Source organism: Macrobrachium nipponense, chromosome 17 (genome assembly GCF_015104395.2).
Source record: "Macrobrachium nipponense isolate FS-2020 chromosome 17, ASM1510439v2, whole genome shotgun sequence".
Classification (NCBI taxonomy): Eukaryota; Metazoa; Arthropoda; class Malacostraca; order Decapoda; family Palaemonidae; genus Macrobrachium; species Macrobrachium nipponense.
In genome coordinates, this window is record NC_087210.1 from 53,020,570 (window position 1) to 53,044,826 (window position 24,257).

A 24,257-nucleotide genomic window follows, 5' to 3' on the forward strand; every position below is an offset into this window, starting at 1 on the left:
TTTTCCCCCACTATTTATCCGTAAGGAGGAATTAGGCTTGAGAGTCATATCAAGAGTACTTACGTCAAAGCTGAACCCTAACTATAAGTACGTTAGAGAACAACTGATAGAGCCCCAAATAAACCTAGACTGCCAAAGCCGCTTGAAGTTCGACTAGCAAGCTCTGCCAGGGAGGTGGGATTACTACCCCCTGCAGTAGCTGAAATTTCGCCCTCAAAGTTTCCTCCTTGGAATAGGCCACGCTTAGAAATCTGCCCAATTAGGGACAGCAGGAGCAACAGTTCTGGTGATCAGTTGAGGGCAAGTTTCTTGGATCATGCTGTTGAACATGGTGATTCTCATCATTTATATACTGATGGTTCGAAGGGTTCTGATGGTGTTGGTTGCTCTATAGTGACTAGTGATAATATCATTAAAAAGAAGCTTCCATCTAATTCCTCTGTTTTTCCAGCTGAATTGCTGGCTGCTCTTAAATATATTTTTTATATTTCTTGTACTAACAAGGTTTTTACCATTTTTAACGACTCTTTGAGTGTTTTATCTTCTCTTAAAAGCCTAGTCTCTTGCCATCCTTTAGTGCAAGAAGTACAAGATTGGTTTTATCTTTTAATTAATAGAAGAGGTTTTTCTGTTAGGTTTTGTTGGGCTCCGTCCCTTGTTGGGAATGAGCGAGCCGACGCTGCTGCTAAGGCTGCAACTAGGCTTAGGCACATTTCCAACATGGGCGTCCATTTCCGATTTTAAAAGTACCATTCGATTTTATTGTAGAGACCAGTGGCAGGCCCACTGGTCTACTTTAGATAATAATCTTAAATTAAAGTCGATTAGGCCTTCTGTTCATCCTTGGCCTCATAGCCGGATGGATAGAAGGTGTGAGATAGTTTTAGCTAGATTACGTATTGGCCACACTAAATATACTCACAGGTATCTAATGACGAGTGGAGCGGATAGGCAGGTTCCTCGCTGTTCCACCTGTCATGTGGATTTGACTGTGGTGCATATTTTGGTGGAGTGCCCTCATTTTGAAAACAAACGTAGAGCTTGTTTGCTGGCAAATAAGACACTTGCCGATATTTTAGGTAAAGGTGCTCAGGCAGAGCAAATTATGACATTTAAAAAAAATATTGGTCTTTTTTATGAATTGTAATTTTTTCTTGTTTTAGGTTTCTTGTTTGGTTTTTATGAATGAATGATTTGTATGTTAGATTGGTTGTGTGTATATTTGTTTGTGTGACAGTGACTTTTTCTATTCTTAAGATATATATGCGCTGAATGGCCCCTCGGCTCCAGCGCTTGGCTATGTGCCAAAAATTTTATAATCTAATCTAATCTACAGTGACAGAGGAGATTCTACGTGCCTTCGGAGGATCTTATGCCGCCCAAACAGGTTAACCTGGAGCTAGCTAGGCTAACTCCGGGGGTGTCTCTGCAGCAGCTCCTGTCGGAGAACTTATGGTTCTCGCAGCAAGAGGCACTTGCACTGGAATCCACCGCCATGACGGCATTCCAGGCAGTCTCCTGGTTAGACCTATGGTCCCTCACGGTGTCTAAGGTCGCGGCCACCTCGGGAAATATCACTCTCGAAGGTGACCCGGCTTCGGGAGACTGTGCCCACAAGACGGCAAACCTGTGGGCCAAGCTGGTATTTCGGCGTAGGGACGCAGTCCTCAGCCGAGTGACCAGGGCTGCTGGGCGTGAAGCGGCACTGGGTCTTCGCAACGGACCGGTGCGGAGTTCCTCCTCTCTCTTCCCAGGAGAGATGGTGGATGCTGCGGTGGAACGATGGTGCACTGATGACGGTGACCGTCTAGTCCACCAGGCAGTCTCGAAGGCGTCGGGGCAGCCTCGATCGACTGCGGCCAAGCCCAGGAGCTTGGTTAGCGCTTCCTCTGTGGCTAAGACGATTGCATCGTCGAAGCCCAGGGGAAAGACTCTGCCTTCGCCTTCTTCCAGAGTGGTCACCATCAGCCCTCCTCCCAGCCCTCCTTCCCACGAGGGGGAGCTGAGAAGAAGTCGAAGAGAGGCGGGAAACGCTAGGGACGGCGTTCCCCCTCACCTGCTGCCGGAAGTGGGGGGTGCCTGGCGAGCCATTGGGCAACATGGCAGTGCTACGGAGCAGAGGCCTGGATAATAGACGTCCTTCGGGAGGGGTATCTACTACCCTTCGAGTCCCGGCCACCCCTCACCTCCAACCCGGTCCACCTTCAGACCCACGTACCTGGAACATCAAAGGACGTAGCCCATCGGCAGGAAGTCCAAGCCATGCTGAGCAAGGGAGCCGTGGAGGTCGTCAGGGATCGTTCACTGGGCTTCTACAGCTGTCTTTACCTGGTGGAGAGGTCTTTAGAGGGCTGGCGCCCGGTGATAGATCTCTTCCCTGAACCGATTCGTTCGCCAGTCTCAGTTCATGGTGGAGACGGCACGTTCTGTGCTCGACTCCATCAGGGAGAACGACTTCATGCTTTCGGTGGACTTGAAGGACGCGTATTTCCAGATACCGGTCCATCAATCCTCCAGGAAGTACCTCTGCTTCATCCTCGACAGGACGGTGTACCAATTCAGGGCACTTTGTTTCGGTCTCTCAACCGCCCCACAGGTGTTCACGCGAGTGTTCACTCTGGTGTCTGCTTGGGCCCACTCATCAGGGATACGTCTTCTGAGGTATCTCGATGACTGGTTGGTCCTGGCGAGCTCCCGCTCACAGTTGCTACAGGACAGGGATCGACTTCTCGAGTTCTGCCGTAATCTGGGGGATCGTGGTGAACTTCGAGAAGTCCGATCTCGAACCCAAGCAGAGGATGAAGTACCTGGGTATGCTGATCAATATGGTAGCAGGGCGAGTCTTCCCCGCAGACTTGCGGATCAGCAGATTCAGGGAGGCAGCCTACCAGTTCCTGTCTCAGCAAAAACAGCCAGCTCAGCAGTGGCAAGTCGTGATCGGCCACCTGTCGTCACTCGAGAAGTTAGTCCCTCACGGGCGTCTTCACCTGCGGTCTCTCCAGTGGAGACTAAAGGAGAGTTGGTCACAGGCAAGAGACCCACCATACTTCCCCGTGTCCCTCACGGAGGAGGTGAGGAAGGACCTAGCATGGTAACTGGACGACAGGAACCTCTTAAGAGGAGTGCCTCTCCGCACTCCCCCCCCAGAGATGTTGCTGTTTTCAGATGTGTCAACCGAGGGATGGGGCACACACCTGGAGGAGTTGCGGGCTGCAGGAGTGTGGGATCGTCACGACAAGCACCTTCACATCAACGTCCTGGAGCTCAAGGCAGTGTTCCTTGCTCTCCAAGAGTTCCAGGACCGCTTGATAGGACACTCGGTGGTGTTGATGTGAGACAACACCACAGTAGTGGCATATGTCAACAAACGGGGGCCTAGTGTCCCTCCCCTCCCGTTGCGCCAGTTGACGTTGCAGGTGCACGAGTGGGCCGTGGCCCACTTGGTAGAGCTGTCAGCCCACTACATTCCAGGCAAGAGGAATGTAGTAGCAGACAAGCTCAGCCGTTGGGATCAGGTAATAGGAACCGAATGGTCCCTACACTCAGATGTGGCGGAAAGGCTCTTCAACCTGTGGGGGTGTCCAGTAGTGGATCTGTTCGCCACCCGGCACAACAGAAAACTTCAGGTTTTCTTCTCGGCCGTGCCGGACCCATGGGCAGCTACAGAGTACACTCTTCAACACCCGTGGGACAAACTCTTCGCGTACGCCTTTCCCCCGTTCTGCCTGATTTGCAAGGTGATCAGCCCAGTGCTGGTCACCCCGAATCTCAGGATGATCCTGGTGGCTCAGGCCATTTGGTACCCGGACCTGCTGGCTCTGCTTGCAGAAGCACCGAGAGAGATTCCCCCTTGGCACAACCTTCTCGTCCAGCCACAAGTGGAACGGTACTACCAGTCAGTCCAGTCCCTACATCTTCACGGCTGGCTGTTATCCACCATCTCTTGCGAGCGAGAGGCTTTTCTCGCCGAACAGCAACAGACATGGCTGGGTACATCAAACAGTCCTCTGCAGCTGTGTACCAGGGAAAGTGGGCCGTCTTCTGTGGCTGGTGTCGTAGACGGGGTCTATCTCCTCTCAGAGACACTCTTCAGCAGGTAGCGGATTTCCTCGTTTTTCTTCGCTGAGACCAGCTTCTCTACGTCCCCATAATCAAAGGATACAGAGCAGGCCTGGCTCTAGTCCTGAAACTGAGGGGAGTGGATATCTCGAATTCGTTCGAGATCTCCCTGCTTATGAGGAGCTTCGAGAGGTCTTGCCCACCCAGGGAACTCAGGCCCCCGGGGTTGGACGTGACTCTCGTCCTTAGGAGTCTAGCTCGAAGTCCCTTTGAGCCACTCCGAGAGTCGTCAGACAGGGATCTGACCCTCAAAACCCTCTTCTTGCTGGCCCTGGCATCGGCGAAGAGAGTAGGGGAACTGCATGGTCTTTCCTTCGACGTCAAGCATTGCAGGGGATGGGGATCTGTGACGCTCGATTTTGTCCCAAACTTCGTAGCGAAGACTCAGAATCCTTCGGTCCCTGACGATCGGTTCGAGTCTTTCACAATCCCCTCCCTAATGGACTTCACCGACAACGATGCGGATGAGATGCTGCTTTGTCCTGTGAGGGCGCTACAGCGCTATCTGAAGAGAACTCGGCACCTCAGGCCTGAGTGTCAACGCCATTCATTAGCACTGGGGTGACTAAGAAAGAAGTATCCAAGAACACTCTTTCTTTCTGGCTGCGTGAGGTGATCAGGAGGGCGTATGAAGCTGATGGTAGCGACGACGTCCGTACCCTTCGTCCGAGAGCCACAAAGTCAGAGGTATTGGTCCTTCCCTTGCGTTCCGCAAGAACTTCTTCGTGGTGCAGGTCCTGAAGGCAGGGGTCTGGTCCAACCAGACCACCTTCACGTCCTTCTACCTTCAGGATATAGCCCACAGGTCCTTGGACACTTTTTCCTTGGGACCCGCAGTGGCTGCTCAACACATTGTGTAGCTTACCCAGCACCCAAGGGGACAGAACAGCATCGCATCCTTGTGTGACTGCATGAATGGATGAGTGAATGAGAGTGTGACTGGCCTTCTCTTCCCCATCTTTTTCTCCCCCTCTACCTATGGGCAGAGGAACGCGGTCGTCACTACGATGGAACAGGAGGCGATGCAGGTAAGCTACTCGACCGAGCCCCATCCGCAAGGAAGAAGATGACGGGGACCTGAGGGGTACCGGCTAACACCGGTACCTCCTCTTCTGGCGCCAGAGGTTCTGTCTCGGTGCCAGGGACCATCTCGTCCACTCGTACGCGAGAGGTACCGAGTGTATGGTCGCCCGCTGGTGACCGTGCAGCCAGGGTCCAGGCAGCTGAGCCTGCTTGCCGCCAGGACCCAGGCACGGAGCGAAAGACTGGTGGCAGTCACTCAGGCGACTCCCGCCAGGCCAGCGATCGCTCTCGCGGCGATCTGCCGGTTCCCAGAGTTGACGTGACGTTCCCACCAGACTATTCACGTAGCGAGGCTGGGAAGAGGCTCCCGCATCCCTGGCCACCAGGTCCAGCCTCGCCTGGACCTGGTTCAACCTCGCCTGGGCCAGCCTTGCCTGGACCTGGTTCAGCCTCACCTGGGTGCATTGAGAGAATGGTGCTCGCTCTCACCGCGTTAGTGGACACTACCAGTCAACCGACCGTCGCTCCCACTGGGACCGCACGGCTCGCACGACTGGTAGCAGCTTCCCTGACGCACGAGACCGACGCTACCCTCCTCGGTCCAGCGCTTCTCCGGAAGGAGACCGCAGGTCCAGACCTGCAGCTCGACCGCCACCGTGGTTGGTGATCGCCTGCAGTCCTCCCAGCCTACCGGTTCTGTTGGTAGGCAGGGGAGGAGCTCTCGTAGCAGCTCCCCTGACGCAAGAGACCGACGCTCCTTTCCTTGGTCCAGAGTTTCTCCGCAAGAAGACCGCTGGTCCAGACCTGCAGCTTGATTGCCACCGTGGGTTGGTGATCGCCTGCAGTCCTCTCAGCCTACTGGTTCTGCTTGAAGGCAGGGTAGGAGCATCAGGTCTCCCTCACCTGTCCCTTCAACCTCCTCAGGCTACACCGGGAGGAACGAGGCGAACAGGAGTGACCGTGAGGAATGCACTTCTTACGGCCTGGCCACGAGCCTGGTTGGAGGAGATCGTGGGGGCTGGCGAGGACGAATGACGCTTCCCAGACTCTCGGAGTGACCATCACCGCTGATCACATGACGGTCCCGCTGGACCACACGCACAGAGACCGGGGTGGGCTCCTCCTTTGATCCTCTTGAGAGGTTTCGACCTCGATGAGGACTGGGACGCGTCGGAGGACGGTATCGGCTCTCTCCTGTCAGGTGCTCGCTCAGCCCCACCTAGACGACGGTCACGGTGGCGGCAGATGTTTAGCCTACAGTATGAGTTCGTAACCCTCCTCGGGGAAAACGTTTTCTCCAGACGGTAACGTTTTCCTAGACTCTGAGCGGCCATCACCGCACGGTGGTGGCTGCCCGTACTCGCTTCTCCGACTGCTAGTTCCGCTGGGAAGGCGAGCGAGTATCCAATCTTCCTCCCCCATTCCCTCTCTCCCTATGGCTGCGACAGGAAGGGGAGGGATCCTGCAGAGCCTTCTCCGTAGGATTCCACGCTGGGGACTGCGTTCCTGGAGGGACCTTCGGGTCCTACCGGACGTAAGTCCCTGTCGTTGAGGAAGGATCTTGCCCTATCCTCGATTTCTACGGGATTCGGGAGGACCACCACCCGATGATCGTCTGACGAATTCGGTGGTGGTTTCGCCGAGCACTTAGAATTCTTTGGAGTTTCTAGCTCTCTCCGAGTGTTCTGGTCTTCTACAATCTGCAAACACTTGGGCGAAACCACGGTCCAGAGTGGGTGAGACGAGAACCCAGATAATTGTTACGTACTACGATAACTGGGAATACTGCTGAATGCTTTGAATTCCTGGAATTTCTAGCATTTGAGAAAAGTACTGCTGCTGAAGGAAGAATATCTCGGGAGGGGCTCAGCCTGGATAGACCTGACAGTCCGTCGCCTCAGTAGGCGGCCAACCCTGGGATAGAGAAGAATGGGTGGGAACATCCAGTTTGGCTTGAACTATCGTCTTCGGTATCCTGTTATCACCATAGAAGTCTTCCTTTGGGAAAACTTCTTCCCTCTCTTCATTAGAGAATGAAGGGTGCCGGCTTCCAGTCCTTATTCTTGTTCCTCGAATGGAAGAGAATTTAGGATGGAGGTCTATGTACAGGAACCAACAAATATACTATGCATATTGCCCTCGCGACATGCTTCTGTTATCAGTTGAATTGTCCAAGGTGTAGGCACATACCGTAGGTTAACTCTACGTGTTGTGACCGAGACGAATAGTATCTTCTTAATTGAACTGCAACTCAGGACTGCCCTGCAAACCTCCCAGGAGTTACCAGTTTTGATTTTGAGATACTTATGGTATTGTTACAACAACACCACCTCAGTGTTTGCATTCACCGAAATCCGTTTCGATTAAATGCAAATGCTCGAGCGTATTTTTTTGCGCTCGGTGGTTCTAGCCGAACGCATTCCTTCTTGGAATGGATTACCTGGCAACTCAGGATGATGAGTGAGCGAGAGCTAGCAGTGTATGGGCTGCCTGCCGCAGCCCAGTACCAGCTGTTTAAGATAGTACGGTCGGATATTGTCTCTCTCCTCTGCGATGATTGACTACTGAACCGAATCTCTGCCCAGCAATCACAGACTTAGGTCTCTGGTTGGCTTGAATTCTCGCATACGTAGATAACCATCTCTACTGCATCACCTTGGACATTGCGAGAATTTTCAGACAGAGATATCTCACTAAACTTGCTATCATCTTTCTGTTTACTGCACGGTAACAGAAGTCTGTATCCTAGTCTCCCGCTGCATCGCACCTGCTGCTGCGATGACGCGGAATGATTTCTTCAGACATCTGAGTTTGTCTTCTAAATATATCTCGTATTCGTAGGTGTACAATTGTTCATTGTCCACCCCGAATTGTAGATGTATAACGGAAGACATCGCCTGTTCCCCACCCTGCCAGCTCTACTTCCAAGTATATAGATGTCCTCCCTGGATAAAGCTGGGAAGATGATGATTCAGCCCATGAGAAGCGGTTCTTCAGGCAGTACAATCCCTGTGTTTTCATTACTAAAAAGCGCTCCGCTTTAATTGCAACTCCGACTTCTCACCGAACAGCAATGAAGTAGTGGTTTAGTGTTTTCAGTCCTATGTAAATAACAGGGATTAAGCCGTCTTCGCGGGTTGGTGTCATCAGCGGGACTTTTCTATGTTCAGAATCTTGAGAGTTAACTTTTCTCAATTCGGCTGTGAAGACGTAGGTCTGCATTCACCTATCACCTTCGTCTTCAACGGCACATAGTATTGTTTCTCCTTATTTGAGATTCAACTACTATGAGAACTTCTGTCTTGCCATCAGGGACCTCGGTCTCTAGAAGGCAATTAACTTTCGTCTGTTGGGCACATGCCTTGAGAGAATCATCATCTCGCCTACCAGCATTGGTGGCAACAGATGATGATTTGTATGGTCTCTTTGCATAACCCTTCAAAAGGCGAGGGTCACGTGACTACGCCTTGGATGCATGGACAGCTCGCCTCACACAACCGAACACAGTCAGTCGGCAGCTGTCAAAGCGTCTGGACTTTGTATCGGTTGATCCAGATCAGTTATTACTTCGTCCTACTGGCGTGTTCCGGTACCCATAACTATCGACACCCACCATGGAGTGTTGGTGTGTTTATCCACTGCGGAGACGACGAGACCGCGAGACTTCACCGCAGTGGGATACGAGACCGTGAGAGACTTCACCGCAGTGGGATATGAGACCGCGAGAGACTTCGCTGCAGATGGATAGAACAGTGGACAGGTACTGGACATCACTCCGAAGAATATGTCGGACAGGAAGATGGATAGGTCACTGCGACCATATCCTTCTTTCCCTTCGAGACTGCCCACAGGTCCTTTGAACCTCATTTTCCTGGACCAGTGGTGGATGCGTGCAAGATGTGTTTGCTTACCCAGCTCCTTCAAGAGGACAAGTTGCATCTCGTCCATGGTGTGCAGTTGTAGAGGTAAGAAGGATGCGAGAGTGACTGGCTCTCCCCCTTCCACGCCTCGTCTCTCCATTCCTCGTCCTTTGGGTTGAGGATAGGGCTTGAACTCACACTGGCTGGTCGGACGATTGATGCGGTAAGCCTATACATAAGCATACTTTTTATGTTTCTTGTCAGAATCATAGAAGCAATCCTGCTCTTTCCTCTAGCAAAGGGAGGAAGGAGACTGACAATAATGCAAACCCTTCCCAGAACTTTGCTTTAATGTCTCCAATGCCAATATTCTTCACAGCCCTTTTTTTGAATGAGTCACGATCCCTCACTCATTTCGAAAAGGCCCAGAAGTCTGACTCTTGATCATGCAGCTCCTATACTCCGATCAAGTTGTCAGAGGCAGCAGGGCACTCCTCCTCGCTCTTAAGACCAGGAGGAGTAGCCTAGGTGTGCAGAACTCCAGTCAGTTCTAGAGGCTCACTTAGATTCCTCCCACCAATCAGTGAGTCTTCCTTATGTGAAGGACCGAGGGTTTGTATTACATGTCGGAACAAATCACAATTTGTCGTAAATTGTATTTTTCCTAACTAAACAAATCTAAGGTCCTTTAACAGATACGCCACCCAGGCTAGCCTGCCCCACGGTAGTTACTGCCTAACCACCTTGTTCAAGATTCAACGGCCGTAATTCCATCTACTCCGTAAGTACATTCCTTACGTTAAAGGACCTCAGGTTTTTATAGTTAGGAAAAATACAATTTACGACAAATTGTGATATTTATAAAGAAAGATTAATGTATAGCTAGTCATTGTGATATTTTTCCTATTTGCTTCTGAGCTATTGATTCCCAAATAAATACTAAATGAAATACAAAATAAGTAAAAAGTAAAGAAAAAATGATCCAATTATCCAATACAATTAGTCATGAGCCACCACAGCAGTCTCACCTCTTTCTATGTAGTCTGTGGTACAACTGCAAATCCATTTAATAATTGTGTCAAGTCAAGATTAATTCAGCAGCGGACGACCTACTGTCATGTCTCAAAAAAAAAAAAAAACAAAAAAAAAAAAAAAAAAAAAAAAAAAACCCTATGTGGTTAGTGATTCTTTTATAGTGCATGAAATGATCAAGTATTCAATCACAAATAATAGTTGAGCACCATTGGTGGTGGTGGTGGTGATGGTGATCAGTGGGGGCAACAAATCCAATCCTGCTTATGGCCACATAAAGGCTGGGCCAGCCCTGGCCTAAGGTCTGGTTAAAAAGCCTAACAGAATAGCTTGGGCAATATGCTCTACTTTTAAGATGCCAGTCTTCAGTTTCTTAACAAGAAAATAATAACTATCTATTACTACATGGAACTTAAATATATTTGGGATTTGTCCATTTGCCTTCAGTGAGAAATGAAAATGTTTTGGCTAATGTATTTTAGTTATATTGATAGTTGTTCTTACTTTGTGAACTATCATGTCTACCTGTGCATATATGCTTTTTTTACACAAAAGTTTGTTGTGGTTTATTTAACAATACAGTGTCTGTATGCTTAGCCTTACAGTTCTTGTATGTTACTAAATTTTTTGTATATTTGATTTCAGAAATTATGACTGGATCACAGAAACTTTTGATATAAATTTTTGTGATTTTCGCAAGAAAAATTATGAGGAAATCTGCGGGTTTGAACTCTACATGGACCTCTCTCAATGGGATTTATTAGCCAATGGTCTAGGTTTAAATGCTGATGAAATAATGGTAAGTACCTTTGTTCCATAGTGATGATATATTGTGGCTCTTGTAATGCCATAAAATAAAGGATATCAGAATATTAAATACTATATGCCAGTGGATGCTTTTGGTAAAAACAGATTCTTTTTAAAACGTACTATACCTACATGATTTCATATAAATTTGGAGCAATGTTTTACAGATAATGATAATGAGGGTTATTTACTATAAAGGCAGTTGCCCTCTAAAAATATTGTAGTAAAAAAACAACTTAACCTTCCGAGAAAAATAAGCTTACTATTAAAAATTAAAAAGTGAACTTAGATTCCTTGAACTTTTAACTATTTTAAAGAATACTCAACTTTTTCAAGGAAATAATTATCAGTCTGATGGGTATAATTTGCATTACATGAAGTATACTTAGTTTCTATACAAAGTTATATTCTCTTTATGTTTTATACTGTACTTTGTATAATTTGAAGTACTAGTACATAAGTTAGAAATTTTCTGCCTGAGTATTATTTATTGTGAGAGGACCCTCTTCAAGTTTATGGTGTTTGGTGAAGGATCGTACTCATCCTCTTAACACTTTAACGCCGATTGGACATATTAAACGTCGACGAAAATTGTCTGTCGGGTGCCAAACCAACGTATGGTACATCAACGAAAAAAAGTTTTTTAAAAAATTCGCGGAAAAATAGTCATAGGCCTACTAGGCGAAAACTTTTGAATCACACGCATTGGGGGATACTGGGAGCTCACGGATCAAGGCGTTGTTTTGTTTACAATCGTTACCCATGCGCACAAGCGCGAATTTCTTTCTTCTTGCACTAAAAAGCATCAGCAACACATCTCAGAAATTATTTCGTCACTTTGACATAATTTTTGCACCATTTTATATTAGCCGTTACATGGAGTATTATATATGAAAATGTGCACAATTTCATGTAGAATACAACCAAAAACAACTCATTGTTGTAGCTTTTACCAGTTTTGGAATATTTTCATATAAATAACAATAATTGCCAAAATTTCAACCTTCGGTCAACTTTGACTCTACCGAAATGGTAGAAAAACGCAATTGTAAGCTAAAACTCTTATATTCTAGTAATATGAAAGCATTTACCTTCATTTTGCAACAAATTGGAAGTCTCTAGCACAATATTTTGATTTATGGTGAATTTATGAAAAAAACCTTTTCCTTACTTCTGCGCGGTAACTCTTCCGAAAAAATCAGACATTTTTTGGTCCGATTGTCTTAATGTTTGCACCATTTTAAATTAGCCGTTACATAAAGTTTTATATATATGGAAATGTGTGCAATTTCATGTAGAATACATCTAAAAACAACCCATGGTTGTAGCTTTTATCAGTTTTGAAATATTTTCATATAAATAACGATGTGCCAAAATATCAACCTTTGGTCAACTTTGACTCGACCAAAATGGTCAAAAAACGCAATTGTAATCTAAAAATCTTACATTCTAGTAATATTCAATCATTTACCTTTATTTTGCAACAAATTGGAAGTCTCTAGCACAATATTTCGATTTATGGTGAATTTATAAAAAAAACATTTTCCTATGTCCGCACGGTAACTCTTCCGAAAAAAATCAGACATTTTTTCGTCTGATTGTCGTAATGTTTGCACCATTTTAAATTAGCCGTTACATAAAGTTTTTTACATGAAAATGTGCAAAATTTTATGTAGATTACAACTAAAAACAACCCATGGTTGTAGCTTTTTTCAGTTTTGAAATATTTTCATATAAATAACTATAAGTGCCAAAATTTCAACCTTTGGTCAACTTTGACTCAACCGAAATGGTAAAAAACGCAATTGTAAGCTAAAACTATTACATTCTAGTAATATTTAATCATTTACCTTTATTTTGGAACAAATTGGAAGTCTCTAGCACAATATTTCTATTTATGGTGAATTTGAAATAAACTTTTTCCTTACGTCTGCGCGGTAACTCTTCCGAAAAAATCATAAACGTCCGATTGTCGTAATGTTTGCACCATTTTAAATAAGCCGTTACATAAAGTTTTATATATGAAAATGTGCACAATTTTATGTAGAATACAACAAAACAACAACTTATGGTTGTATCTTTTATCAGTTTTGAAATATTTTCATATAAATAACGATAAATATAAAAAATTCTTCCTTCGGTCAACTTGAACTCGACCGAAATGGTTGAAAACTGCAATTGTAAGCTACAACACTTACAGTCTAGTAATATTCAATCAATTACCTTCATTTTGCAACAAAGGGGAAGTCTCTAGCACAATATTTTGATTTATGGTGAATTTTTTAAAACAGCTTTTTTTTACGTCCGCGCGTTACGAATTCATGCATCATATTGTGATAATATTTTCTCTGTGTTGCTTTGATCGTTTTACAATTTGTTATATACCATAATCATTGGAATTTAGTGTACAATACAACAAAAAAATAATTAACTCATTAGCTTTAACCGTTTTGCTCACAGCGCGATTTGTATACAATTATATATGAAATTTTTTTTCATGCTGTCATATATTCCAATATTTATATATGATAATTATATTTTTTTCATTTCTGATGGTTCCATACTAAACTTCAGGCAATAACAAAAAAATGAGCCAAAAATTAACTCTTAATCTTGAAAATTAAGTGTGCTGTGATTTTTTGAAAAAACTTTTTTTCCGCTTTGGCGCTCATTTGTGAACGCTGCCGGCATACGGGACACTTTCGGAAATACCGTATCGGCGTTAAAGGGTTAACAAAAAAGCCATCACTATTTTTAAGATCGCTAATCATCAAGGCACATGCACAGGTGAATGAAGAGTCGTTTCCTATTCTAAACGTAAAGGCACACAAAGTGAGAGCTGTCGCTACCTTGCTCACTTTTTGTCATAACCTATCATGATTGGCAATCTTACAGTACATTTTGAAGATCAAAGTCTGTGTTTGCGACCAATTATTTGAAAGAAGTCGAGACAGTAACATAGGGGGTTTTCTGTACCTCTATAATTTTTGCCTTGTATCAAGGTTTTGGTTTTTTGGGAAGTCTGGAGGTACAGTGGTCCCCCCGTATTCGCGGGGGATGCGTACCAGACCCCCCCTGTGAATAGTTAGAATTCGCGAATGTTTGGAACCCCTATAAAAAGGCTAAAAACAGCCTATTTTGTTAGTTAAAACTCAAGAAAACCACTAAAAATTTTCATACCTGGATTTTTTAATAGTTTTATCACAAAAAGTGCATTTTATGATGAAACTGATAAAAAAAACCCAGGAATTTGTGGATAATTCTCATAGAAAAATACCGCGAATGCGCGAATTTTCCGCAAATAATGCGGGGAAACGTTACCGAGAGAAATCCGCGAATGTGTGAGTCCGCGAATCCGGAGAACGCGAATACAGGGGGCCCACTGTACTTGGTACCTGGAGTGTCAAGTTAATTATATCTTAGTTGTTCCGACACGTAATACAAACCCTCGGTCCTTTAACAATAGGAATGTAATCAGTTGCAGCTGGAACCGGTTGTAAGCTTTGAACAAGGAGGTTCGGTAGTTAACTGCTTGTCCGGTAGTTGGGTGTCCCGGCCGACTGGGAGGTGAAGCTTCACTTTGCTTTCGGCCGCCGTTGGTGTCAGACGTGTTGTTCGCCGCTCTGCCTGCTGAGTTGTATGTTGAGATACTTCATTGTGAAGCAATATTTCCCTACTTTCCCTATTTCTGAGTGCTTGTGTTGGAAATTCGTGAGTACTTGGTATTTATTTAGTGTTATTATTCTGCTCGTGGATTGTGATACAGTAGTACCTCGAGATACGAAAGGCTCAACTTACGAAAAATCCAAGTTACGAAAGCCAATACGAAAAATTTTACTGCTCTACATACGAAAAGTTTACAAGATACGAAAGGTTGTTGCTATAAAGTCCCAAGATTTGCCCAGACCACCGAGAACAATTTTAAAACTCCCGCGCCGCCAACTGAGTAAACTCGCCACCATCCTCCCGCTCTCCCGTTGGTTCCTGATGCTAGTCACCCCATAAGGTCCTGCTCTCCTATTGGTCAGCATCTACCCCTTGTGCTTTAAGTATTCTATTGGTAAAAGGTTGCTGTAAATTGAAAAACTTAGTATTCATGCAATACATTTAATAAAAAAAGAACATTAGATAAAGATAGAATAAAGAATAGAAATGAATGGTTATTATACTGTTTGGTAGTTTCAGTAGTTGAAGAGAGATAATGAAAATTTATGGCTTACTGTGTAAAAGTGATTGCTTGGCGATCGTTCGATACTCGTAAGTGCTGGATGTAAACAGACGTTTGGAAGCTTTTTTTTGTTTGTTTATTATAGTTAATGGTTACTTAGTAATTATTTGAAATGAGTACATGCAATACATTTAATAAAAAAAATGTGAATTAGATATCATAAAATATAAAATAAATCAGACTGCCAACAAATACGCATTTTTTAGAATTCTTCTTCTGTTTTATTATTACGTTACGTATACGTATTGCGTATGTTTCATTATAGCTGCCAGTAACTCGGTATCTCCGTTAGGTAAAGATAGAATAAAGAATAGAAATGAATGGTTATTATACTGTTTGGTGGTTTCATTAGTTGAAGAGAGATACTAATGACAATTTATGGCTTACTGTGTGCTAGGAAAAATGATTGCTTGGCGCTCGTTCGATACTCGTAAGACGGGTAAGAGCTGAGAATGTAAACAATCGATTGGAAGGTTTGTTTTTTGTTTGTTTGTGTATTATAGTTAATGATTAATTAATAATTATTTGAAATGAGTACATACTGATTATTTATACATTTTATTGGCATATTCTAAGCTTTTAGCTCTTAGGTTTAGATGTCAGAATCATAGACTAGGCTACAGTAGCAACCGCTAACATAGGCTAGGCTTATTGCTAAGGGACATATGCTAAAGTCCTAATATATGCAGTAAAAATGGGGTTGAACATTACATGCAATTGAATATTACTCAAGTATGTACAGTATTTTGCCTTTTTGGAGTCATATTTCTTCCGTCGTAACCCTAAAACATGTGTTTTAGGCCTGGAAATATAATTTACTGGGGTGTTTTTGGAGGGCTTGGAACGGATTAACCATTTTACATGTAAAATGTGTTCCAAGATACGAAAAACTCTTGATACGAAGGCCGTCTCGGAACGGATTAATTTCGTATCTCGAGGTACCACTGTACTGGATTCCCGCGAGCCGGAGATTGGGCCCTGGTGTGAAGGGCTGTAAGTGTGGGGCCTTTAGGTCTCTGGTAGAGGTAGATCCTCATGATTTATGCACTCGGTGTCGAGGGCGTGAATGCTCTCGCACCGAGCCTTGTGATGTGTGTATTTCTTGGTCGGGGGAGCAGTGGGAGCGATACGAGGGGAGGAAGAAGGCGCGTAAACTGGCCAAGGAGTCATCGGAGGGCTCTCCAGCGACTCCTTTGGTCACGGACACGTCTTCCTCTTTCCTCCCTCCGTCTCAGCTCCCACATATGGCTCCGTCCCCTTCGGGGGTGGGCGTGTCTCATTCCTTCTCTTCCCTTGATCAGTCAAGCGTAGAGGAGGGAGCGAGACACCTCGGCATCTAGCTGTACCCAGGGTCTTCCGTTTGCTCGGGGTGGGACCTGTCCCCCCCGCCGGGGCGAGAGGTAACCACCCCCACTAACCCAACTGTTCCTTCCTCAGGTAAGCCTGCTGCGGGTGACGATCTTGGCCAGGTCTGGTACTCGCTCCAGGGGACACTGAGCATTCAAGGGCTGCTTTACCATCTAGCTGCACAGGGTCCCAGGCTGGTCACCCATGGGCCGGAGACGTCGACCGCGACAGCAGTGTCAACGCCAAGGTATGCTGCGCCCCCTCATTTGGTCTACACGCAGCATGTGACCATGGTGACCCCGACAGCTGCAGTACAGGCTCCGCTGTTTGGTCTTCAGAGGAGGGACATCACCCCGCCACCTGGTTTCGCCGCTCTTACCCCAGCCCCTGACTTTTGGTGTCCCAAGAGCTCCCCAGTCGACCTACCTCCAGTACCCAGGATGTCGCTAGCCCCAGTACCGCCGCCTGTTCCTGTACCTGCTGTTCCTGTACCAGTCCCTGCCGTCGTCGTTCCAGCCCGTGGTGTTGCTGCCCCCCACCGCAAGTCCCTCCGGACAGGTGCAGCCAGGCCCTGTTGCTTCAGCAACTGCCCCGGCTCCGTCCTGGATGGAGGACCTGAAGGTGGTCCTTAGGAAGCTGACAAAGAAGAAAGGAAGGTGTCGTCGTCGTCTGCCGCCGCGACAGTGGACTCTGCCGGTCCCTTGACCACCGCTCCCACCGGGACTGGGCGGATAGGGGGACTGGCAGCAGCTCTCCTGACGCTCGGGACCGTCGCCACGGTTCTTGGTCCAGCGGTTCTCCCCAGGGGAGCTGCGCAACTAGGCCTGCAGCTCGATCGTCAACGCGGGTTGGCAATTGCCTGCAGCCCTCCCAGCACTCTGGTTCTGCCGGTGGGCAGGTGGGGGAGCGTCAGGTCTTCCTCTCCGATCCCTTCAACCTCCTCGGGCTACACCGGGAGGAGCGAGGCGATCAGGAGCGACCGCGAGGAGTGCTCTTCTCGCAGTCCCTCCACGAGGGCCTACGAACCTGGCACGGTCTTGGGACCGACAACATCGTACGCTCGTGGTTGGAGGAAACCTTGAGGGGTCTGTTGTGGTTCCTCCTGTGGAAGGAGGAGGGTCTCAGGAGGCGTTCTCTTTGGATGGACTTGACGGTCCATTTCCTTAGGACGCGGTCACTCCTGAGATCCAGAGGTCTTTCGCACAGGTAATTGCACTGATTCGTCGGCATAATGACCTCGGGGAAGGATCGGTGCTTCCACCCTCCGAGCCCACATCTAGGCTGGAGTTGTTCTGTGGTCCTAAGAAGGAATCCAGGACGACGGTGGGTCTGCCCCTATCAGCCTTGGCCGACAGTGTGCTGGGCCAAGCGAACTCTCGTCTCCGGACAGGAGGGATCGCTTCGGTCTGGCAGGGTTCTCGCAGCAAGAGGCATTGGCGTTGGAATCGACTGCCATGGCAGCATTCCAAGCAGTCTCCTGGTTAGACCTGTGGTCCCTCACAGTGTCTAAGGTTGCGGCTTCCTCGGGGAACATCACTCCTGAAGGAGACCCGGCTTTCGGGAGACTGTCAGTCTGGAGGTAGGGCGATCTCCTACCTGGCCCACCAGACAGCCAGCCTTTGGGCCAACCTGGTTCTGAGACGTAGGGACACTATGGAGGAGTAATGATAGTTTATATTTGACAACGTCTCCAAAGGTTGTGAGAGAGAGAGAGAGAGAGAGAGAGAGAGAGATTGGTGGAAGAATGAATGGGAGTGGTTATATGGTGGTTGGAAGCATGTTTGTTGTGGCGCTCTGTAGGGAGTCAGTGGAAGTCTGGTACCAGAGTCTAAGCAGTGAGGTGTCTAGTGAAGTCTGAGTTGGTTTTGGCAGCAGTTATCCTTTGGTAGTTAGTTTTTTTGATGTTATTTGATAGATTTTGGGGTTGTGAAGTTGTTGTGCGTGTGTCTGTCTGGTTGTGGAGAAATCGAAGAGGTTGGTGGTGCATTTTCGGTGTCTGTGAGTGGTGGTTGGGGCAGTGTTGGTCTTGGCGGGTTGTTGTGCTGGGGGAAGTCATGTGGTTGTCGTTTTCTTTCGGGCTGTTGGTATTCATCTGCAGTGATTTGTCAGGTTATTGAGTTGTTGTGGGGTTGTGGGTCTCGGGTGGTTGGTTTGTGTTTGGTTGTCGGGGGTGGTTGTGTGTCGGCTAGCCTATAGCCTATATCCGGCAGACAGCACAGCCTAGCCCTGAGTATCAGAAGCCAGAGGTGAGTACCTGTTTGTATTTTTTTGTTCCGTATGTAGGTATGGGTCAATTGTCCTGCTGTATTTTGTAGTGTAAAGGGGAAAGTGTGATTGAGGGTGGGTTTGGTAGCCAGACAGATTAAGTTTATGTGGGGGAGATTTGCTGCTTGCTCTTAAGCTTGTTATCCCGCCACATTATTTTTTGGCGCCCGAACAGGGACTGCTGGTGTGGCAGCTGCAGGACGATTTGTCTAGGCTAGTGTGTATGAGTGGTGAGAAGATTTGGGATGGAAGGATTGAGTGAGGTGGAGAGGCTGAAGGAGGAGTTGTGTTTGGCGAGGGAAGCTAAGCAAAGGTTGGAAGTGGAGAATGAGAGGTTAAAGGTAGAGTGTGAGGAGCTGAAGAGTGAGTTAGAGGAAATGAGTGCAAAAGTGGAAATGAAAGAAGTGAAAGGAGCGGAAGAGAGAATGGTTGAGAAAATGGACGAAAAATTCTTAGTGATGATGAATGGAGTGCAGGAGATGATGAAGGGGTTCATGGGAGAGGGAGCTGTAGAAGGTAGGTCTACTAGGTCTTGTGATAGGCCAGAAGTGGTAAAAGACAGTGGAAGAGCGAGTGGATGAAACAACGAGTGACGAAGGTGACTTGGTTGTGTTAGGTAAGGGAAAGAAGGGAAAGAGACAGGATAAGAATAAAACCCAAGGACAAGAATAAGAAGGGGGCTGAGGAAAAGAAGAAGGCTAGTAAGGATGACGGATAGGATGAGACTAGGACTGAATACATTGGAGAAAGGGCTGAGAGTGGTTTAGATAGCGGTGAGTGGAAACAGGTGGGTAGAAAGAAGGGTAAGGTAAGAAGAGCGTAATCGGGAGCATGGATGTTAGTATGGAAGTTGATTCGCTGTATTCAGACGAGGTTAAGAGGGATCAGAATGGAAGTAGCGAAAGTGAGAGTGAGAGTGAGAGTGAGCGGGAAGTACAAAAGGCTGTATATATGAGAGAGGTACCTAGATGTGCACAATACAAGGAATGTGGTAATAGAGACATAGGGGACTTTTTTAAGGAATATGAGAAGTATTGTGAGGCAAAGTATGGGGATAACAAGAGTGTCTGGGCAAGAGAGTTGTGTAGCTCTTTGACGGGATTTTTGTTGAGTATGTATGGGGTAATGATGAGTGTGGGGAATGTGACTTATGAGAGTGTGAAAGCCAGGATTGTGGAACAGGCGAAGAGGATAAGGAGTAGTGTTAGATATAGGAGAAAACATGGTTTTGATGAGGTAAGAACGAATGTTGATGAGTCGTTGTCAATGTATGTGTGCAGGTTGGAAATACTGGCCAGGAAAAAGTTTGGGGATGAAGGAATAAATGAGTGTAAAGAGTTAGTGAGAAAGTGTTGGCGACTGTGCCTGAGAGTGTGTATGAGTTTGTAAATCTGAAACATGAGGAGAAAATGTGATGGACGAATGAAAGGTTGACGTGGAACGACATTTTGGAAATAGTAGAGGATTATGAGTTGGATGGGTGTGTGAAAGCGAGTAGAAGTGTTAGTGTTAGGACTGAAGTAGCTAATGTTATACCAGAGTTTAATAACTATGGGGAGGCGGTTTTGGAAGGGCCAAGGCGAATGGCAGAGCGAGTGGTTGATAGGAGCGTTAGAGCCAGTAACGTAAGTATTAAGTATGGTTTGCCCTAAGAGAGATCGGAGTGCAAGCGTTGGAAGAGTAGGGTCGGTTAGTCGTGAACGAGAGCAGCAGTGTTACAGATGTGGAAAGCTAGGGCACAGGAAGAATGAATGTCGGTGGGCGTTGGGAGCGTGCTTCGGGTGTGGGCAAACAGGGCATTTAGTGAGCGAGTGTAAGAAGGATAGGGATATTAAATGTTACAGGTGTGGGCAAGTAGGGCATATAGCAAGTGGATGTCGAGGTACCCGTGTGACTGAGGTTTGCGGTAATTGCGGGAAGAATGGGCATTATGCTAGGATGTGTAAAGAACACCGGGCAAAATGTGTTGAATGTGGAATGGAAGGTCATGTGGCGAGTGTGTGTAGGCGAAAGAGGATGAGTCAGGTTGGGAGTTCGGGAAACTAGGTACAAAGGGGATTCAGTTGGGTGGGTCCTCTGGTGCGTGAAGGATTGTTGCATGAAAAAGGGTTTGGAGGAAGAGCTCATGAATGTATGAGTGATAAAGTGAGGTGCAAAGGGGTGTGTTTGGTTGCTTTGATTGATACTGGGTGCAGTGTCAGTGTTCTTTTTAAGAATGGATGTGACAAGTTGCGGAGTGAGTGTGAAATTAGGAAATGTAAAGGGGAGGTACGAGGAATAGGAAATTTAGGTATGCCTGTGGTGGGACTGTTGCATGAAAATGTAGAAATCGAAGGGGTAGTGATGGATGAAGGTGACTTTTATGTGATCGAGGGAATGAGTGATAAGTATGATATGTTGTTAGGGTACAGGTTCCTGAAGAAGTGTGGGATGGTGGTCCATCCGAGCAGGAATATGATTGAGTTGCATAGGAAGGGGAATGTACATGGAGAGTTGTACTTGGGTAGGGATGAAGGGGTAAGCAGTAAAATATGGAAGGGAGTGCCGTTGGTTGCGAAAGAGAGTGTAAAAGTGCCGCAAGAAGTTAGAGAAGTTGTTAGTGTGAAAGTTGTGTGGTTCGATAGTCTTGGGATTGTCAAAGGTGACAAGTGTGCATATGTGGTTGAGGGTGTGGATGCGAACAAGTTGGTAAGAGCAAGCGTGCATGTGTACGACGGGATTTTTGATATGGAGAATCCTCGGGTTTTTGTATCCTCATTGCCGAGTGTTAGGAAAAAGTGAGTGCGGGGTATACGTGAAGGTGATTGTGTGGGGTTGTTGTATACGTTGGTGGATGTGGACGACGAAAGATATGTTAGGGTTCGGCGGGTGATGGCAGGTAGTATGAAAGAAAGTGATGAGTGGAAGTAGGTTGAGTTGAGAGAAAGAATTGAGGTGAATGAAAATGTTGGTGATGACGAGAGGGAGCGGTTGATGCAAATGTTGTGGGATAGGCAGGGTGCGTTGAGTCGGGGTGACGAGGATTTCAGGGGATCTAAGCTTCCAGAGTTCAAGATAGTTTTCAATGACGATACCCCCATATATCAGCGTCCCCGACACTTTTCTGTGCCTATTGCCCGAGAGATTGAGGAACAGTGTGAGGAACTTGAGAGAGTGGGAGTGATCGAGAGGAGCGAGAGTGCTTGGAATAGTCCCATAATCCCAGTATGTAAGACAGATGGGAGTTTGAGGATGTGTGTGATTTACAGAGGTGAATGCAGTGACTGTGAAGGAGCGATTTCCCGAATGAATGTGGTGTCTGATTGTGTGTATAAGATGCAATGGGATGAGTTGTGTTCACAAAATTAGATTTGGTAAAGGGCTATTGAGGAAGGGTGTAGGCATGTTAGCACGGCTTTTTCGAGTGGTAGCTGCCACTATCAATTCAAGAGGTTAAGTTTTTGGATTGGCTAATGCGCCTGCTGCCCTTCCCAGAGGGCGATGAATGTAGTTTTGGCTGGTTTGATAGAAGGAAGGTGGACTGTGTTTTTATAGATGGGACGTTTTTTGATTGCAAGCGAGACTGTTGAGGAGAATGTTGGAACTGCTTGAGGTGTTTTTTTAGAACGGTTGGAAGAGGTTGGAGTGAAAGTGAAGCTGGAGAAGTGTACGTGGTTGGCTGGGGAAGTGAATTTCTTGGTCATAAGGTGAGTGCGAGTGGTGTGAGGAAGAGTGAAAATGAAATTTGTGTAAAAAGTAAAGGAGTTTCCACGGTCCCCAAAGGACATTTGTGCTGCGGAATAATGGTAAAGGGGTCTGGGCGCAGCCTTTAGTGTCAGCCTATGAAATATCCTTAGTTCATCATTTCTAGTAAATTAATCCTAATATTACCAGAGAAAAAATAAAATCAAGAAAATGTCCAGTTAAACTGACTCGCTCACTCTATAAAAGAAGTGTCGGTATGGTGAATAGGGGCGAGTGAGATCACTACCACGAGTCATTTACCATTTAGACCTTCCATCACAAAATCCCCACCATGAGAGAGCTGATTACCAAAGGGTGATGCGTCCGCTACTACTACTACTACCGACGCCAAGCGGAGAGCAGCGCCTCTAGCGGCCATCCTTTATAATTAGCTCAACAACGCCAGTTGTGATTCTTTTGCTCGTGTTGTTCGCGCTTTTTTTGGATTTACCTATTCACGATGGAACGTGCTGCTATCGCTTCGGCTAAGTTAAGTGCCCGATAAGTAATTATTTTTGTATTTCAGTCTTCCAGGGACCAGTATTTTCCGTTTTTTAGGTCATATACGGTCACCTGGTTGACTCGTGGCGGCCATGAGCCGCCTCGTGTTCCTAAGATTTCCGTCTCCCATACTGGGACATCTTATGCTTATGGGCTCTTATTTTACGTTCATCGTCTTGTTACAATCGTATTTTAGAATTAGGGTACACAGCCCATACCTTTTACCTTTTATCTTTTAGTTTTGTATTTAGGGCTATACTGTGTTTTTTCTCTCGCCCAGCATCCCAGCTCTTGCTCTTCATCGGCTACGCTGGCGGCCGAGTAGTCGGACTGCTCTTCGGATCAGTTCGCCTCCTCCTGGGCTTTCTTTCTCTTTTACTCAAGTGTCCCTTCCATTATTTTTTACGATGTATTTATTATTTATCAGTGTTATTTAGGGTGTTAGGCTTTAGCCTAGGTGCCTTGTACCGTGTGTTGGTACAGTTGGGTTTCACGTGGCCTCTCTGTGGTTGTGTTTGCTATCCGCGTCCTGGGCCACCACCGATCACGTGTCCATTAGGCACCTTACCCTCTCCCTTCCCTCCCTTCCACGTGGTAGGGAGGGTCTGGTCGGGCCCTCCTCGGTTGTCATGACCCAACCACAGTAGCCTTTCCTCCTCTCTCCCTCTGAGGGGGCCAGAGGAGCCCCATACCAGCTGGGGGCGGGGTGACCACTTGTCTCGGGTACCGGGGTACTCGACGGGTAGTATTTGTTTGGGGGGGGGGGGTTGGCCACCCCCTCTCTCTCTCGCCCGCGCGTTCACTCCGGGGTTCCCACATACTCTCCCCTTCCCTACCCTTCCCCTACCATAACGGACGGAGACCCCCGCTCAAGGCGGGGGCCCCTTCGGTTATCGGTCGTTTCTTTTCTGGCTCCGCCAGCGGGCGGGGTGAGGATTTACCAGTGGTCTATATAGCTTGCCTAGTATATCCTTTTTTCCGCTACCGGAGGAGAGCTTGCATTCTTACCCGGGCACTCCTTCTAGTATTCGGAAGGAATCATGTCTTATTCTATAAGGATACTACCCTTACTGATACTTTAATTTTATTTGTTTTTGATTTATAGTTTTTTCATGTACTAGCTTCCGTCGTTCTCCATCGTGGTTTCGTGGGCTCCTCACCACTCCTGGTTGGATCATTTTCTTGTCTCCGGCGTACACTGCGGACCCCAACCAACCGCCTATCTAGCCACACGTATTGCAGCGGAGCACTAGTTTTACTCTAACTTACACTCCCGGCAGCAGCGGAGTCTATGTTAGCTGTAAGTGTGTAACCCCGATACTCATGTATCCCTCCACTTACAGGCTACTAAC

At 46.8% G+C, this 24,257-nt stretch overlaps 1 protein-coding gene across 1 annotated transcript in view; it reads left to right on the top strand.

Moving 5' to 3' along the window:
- The first annotated feature begins 10,678 nt into the window (after positions 1-10,678).
- Positions 10,679-24,257, top strand: part of LOC135196229 (uncharacterized) — a 233,984-nt gene continuing 220,405 nt past the window's right edge. Inside the window, exon 1 of the mRNA XM_064222877.1 lies at positions 10,679-10,833. Within this exon, the coding sequence (XP_064078947.1) occupies positions 10,771-10,833 (63 nt within the window). The 5' untranslated portion in view covers positions 10,679-10,770. The remainder of the gene's footprint in view (positions 10,834-24,257) is intronic.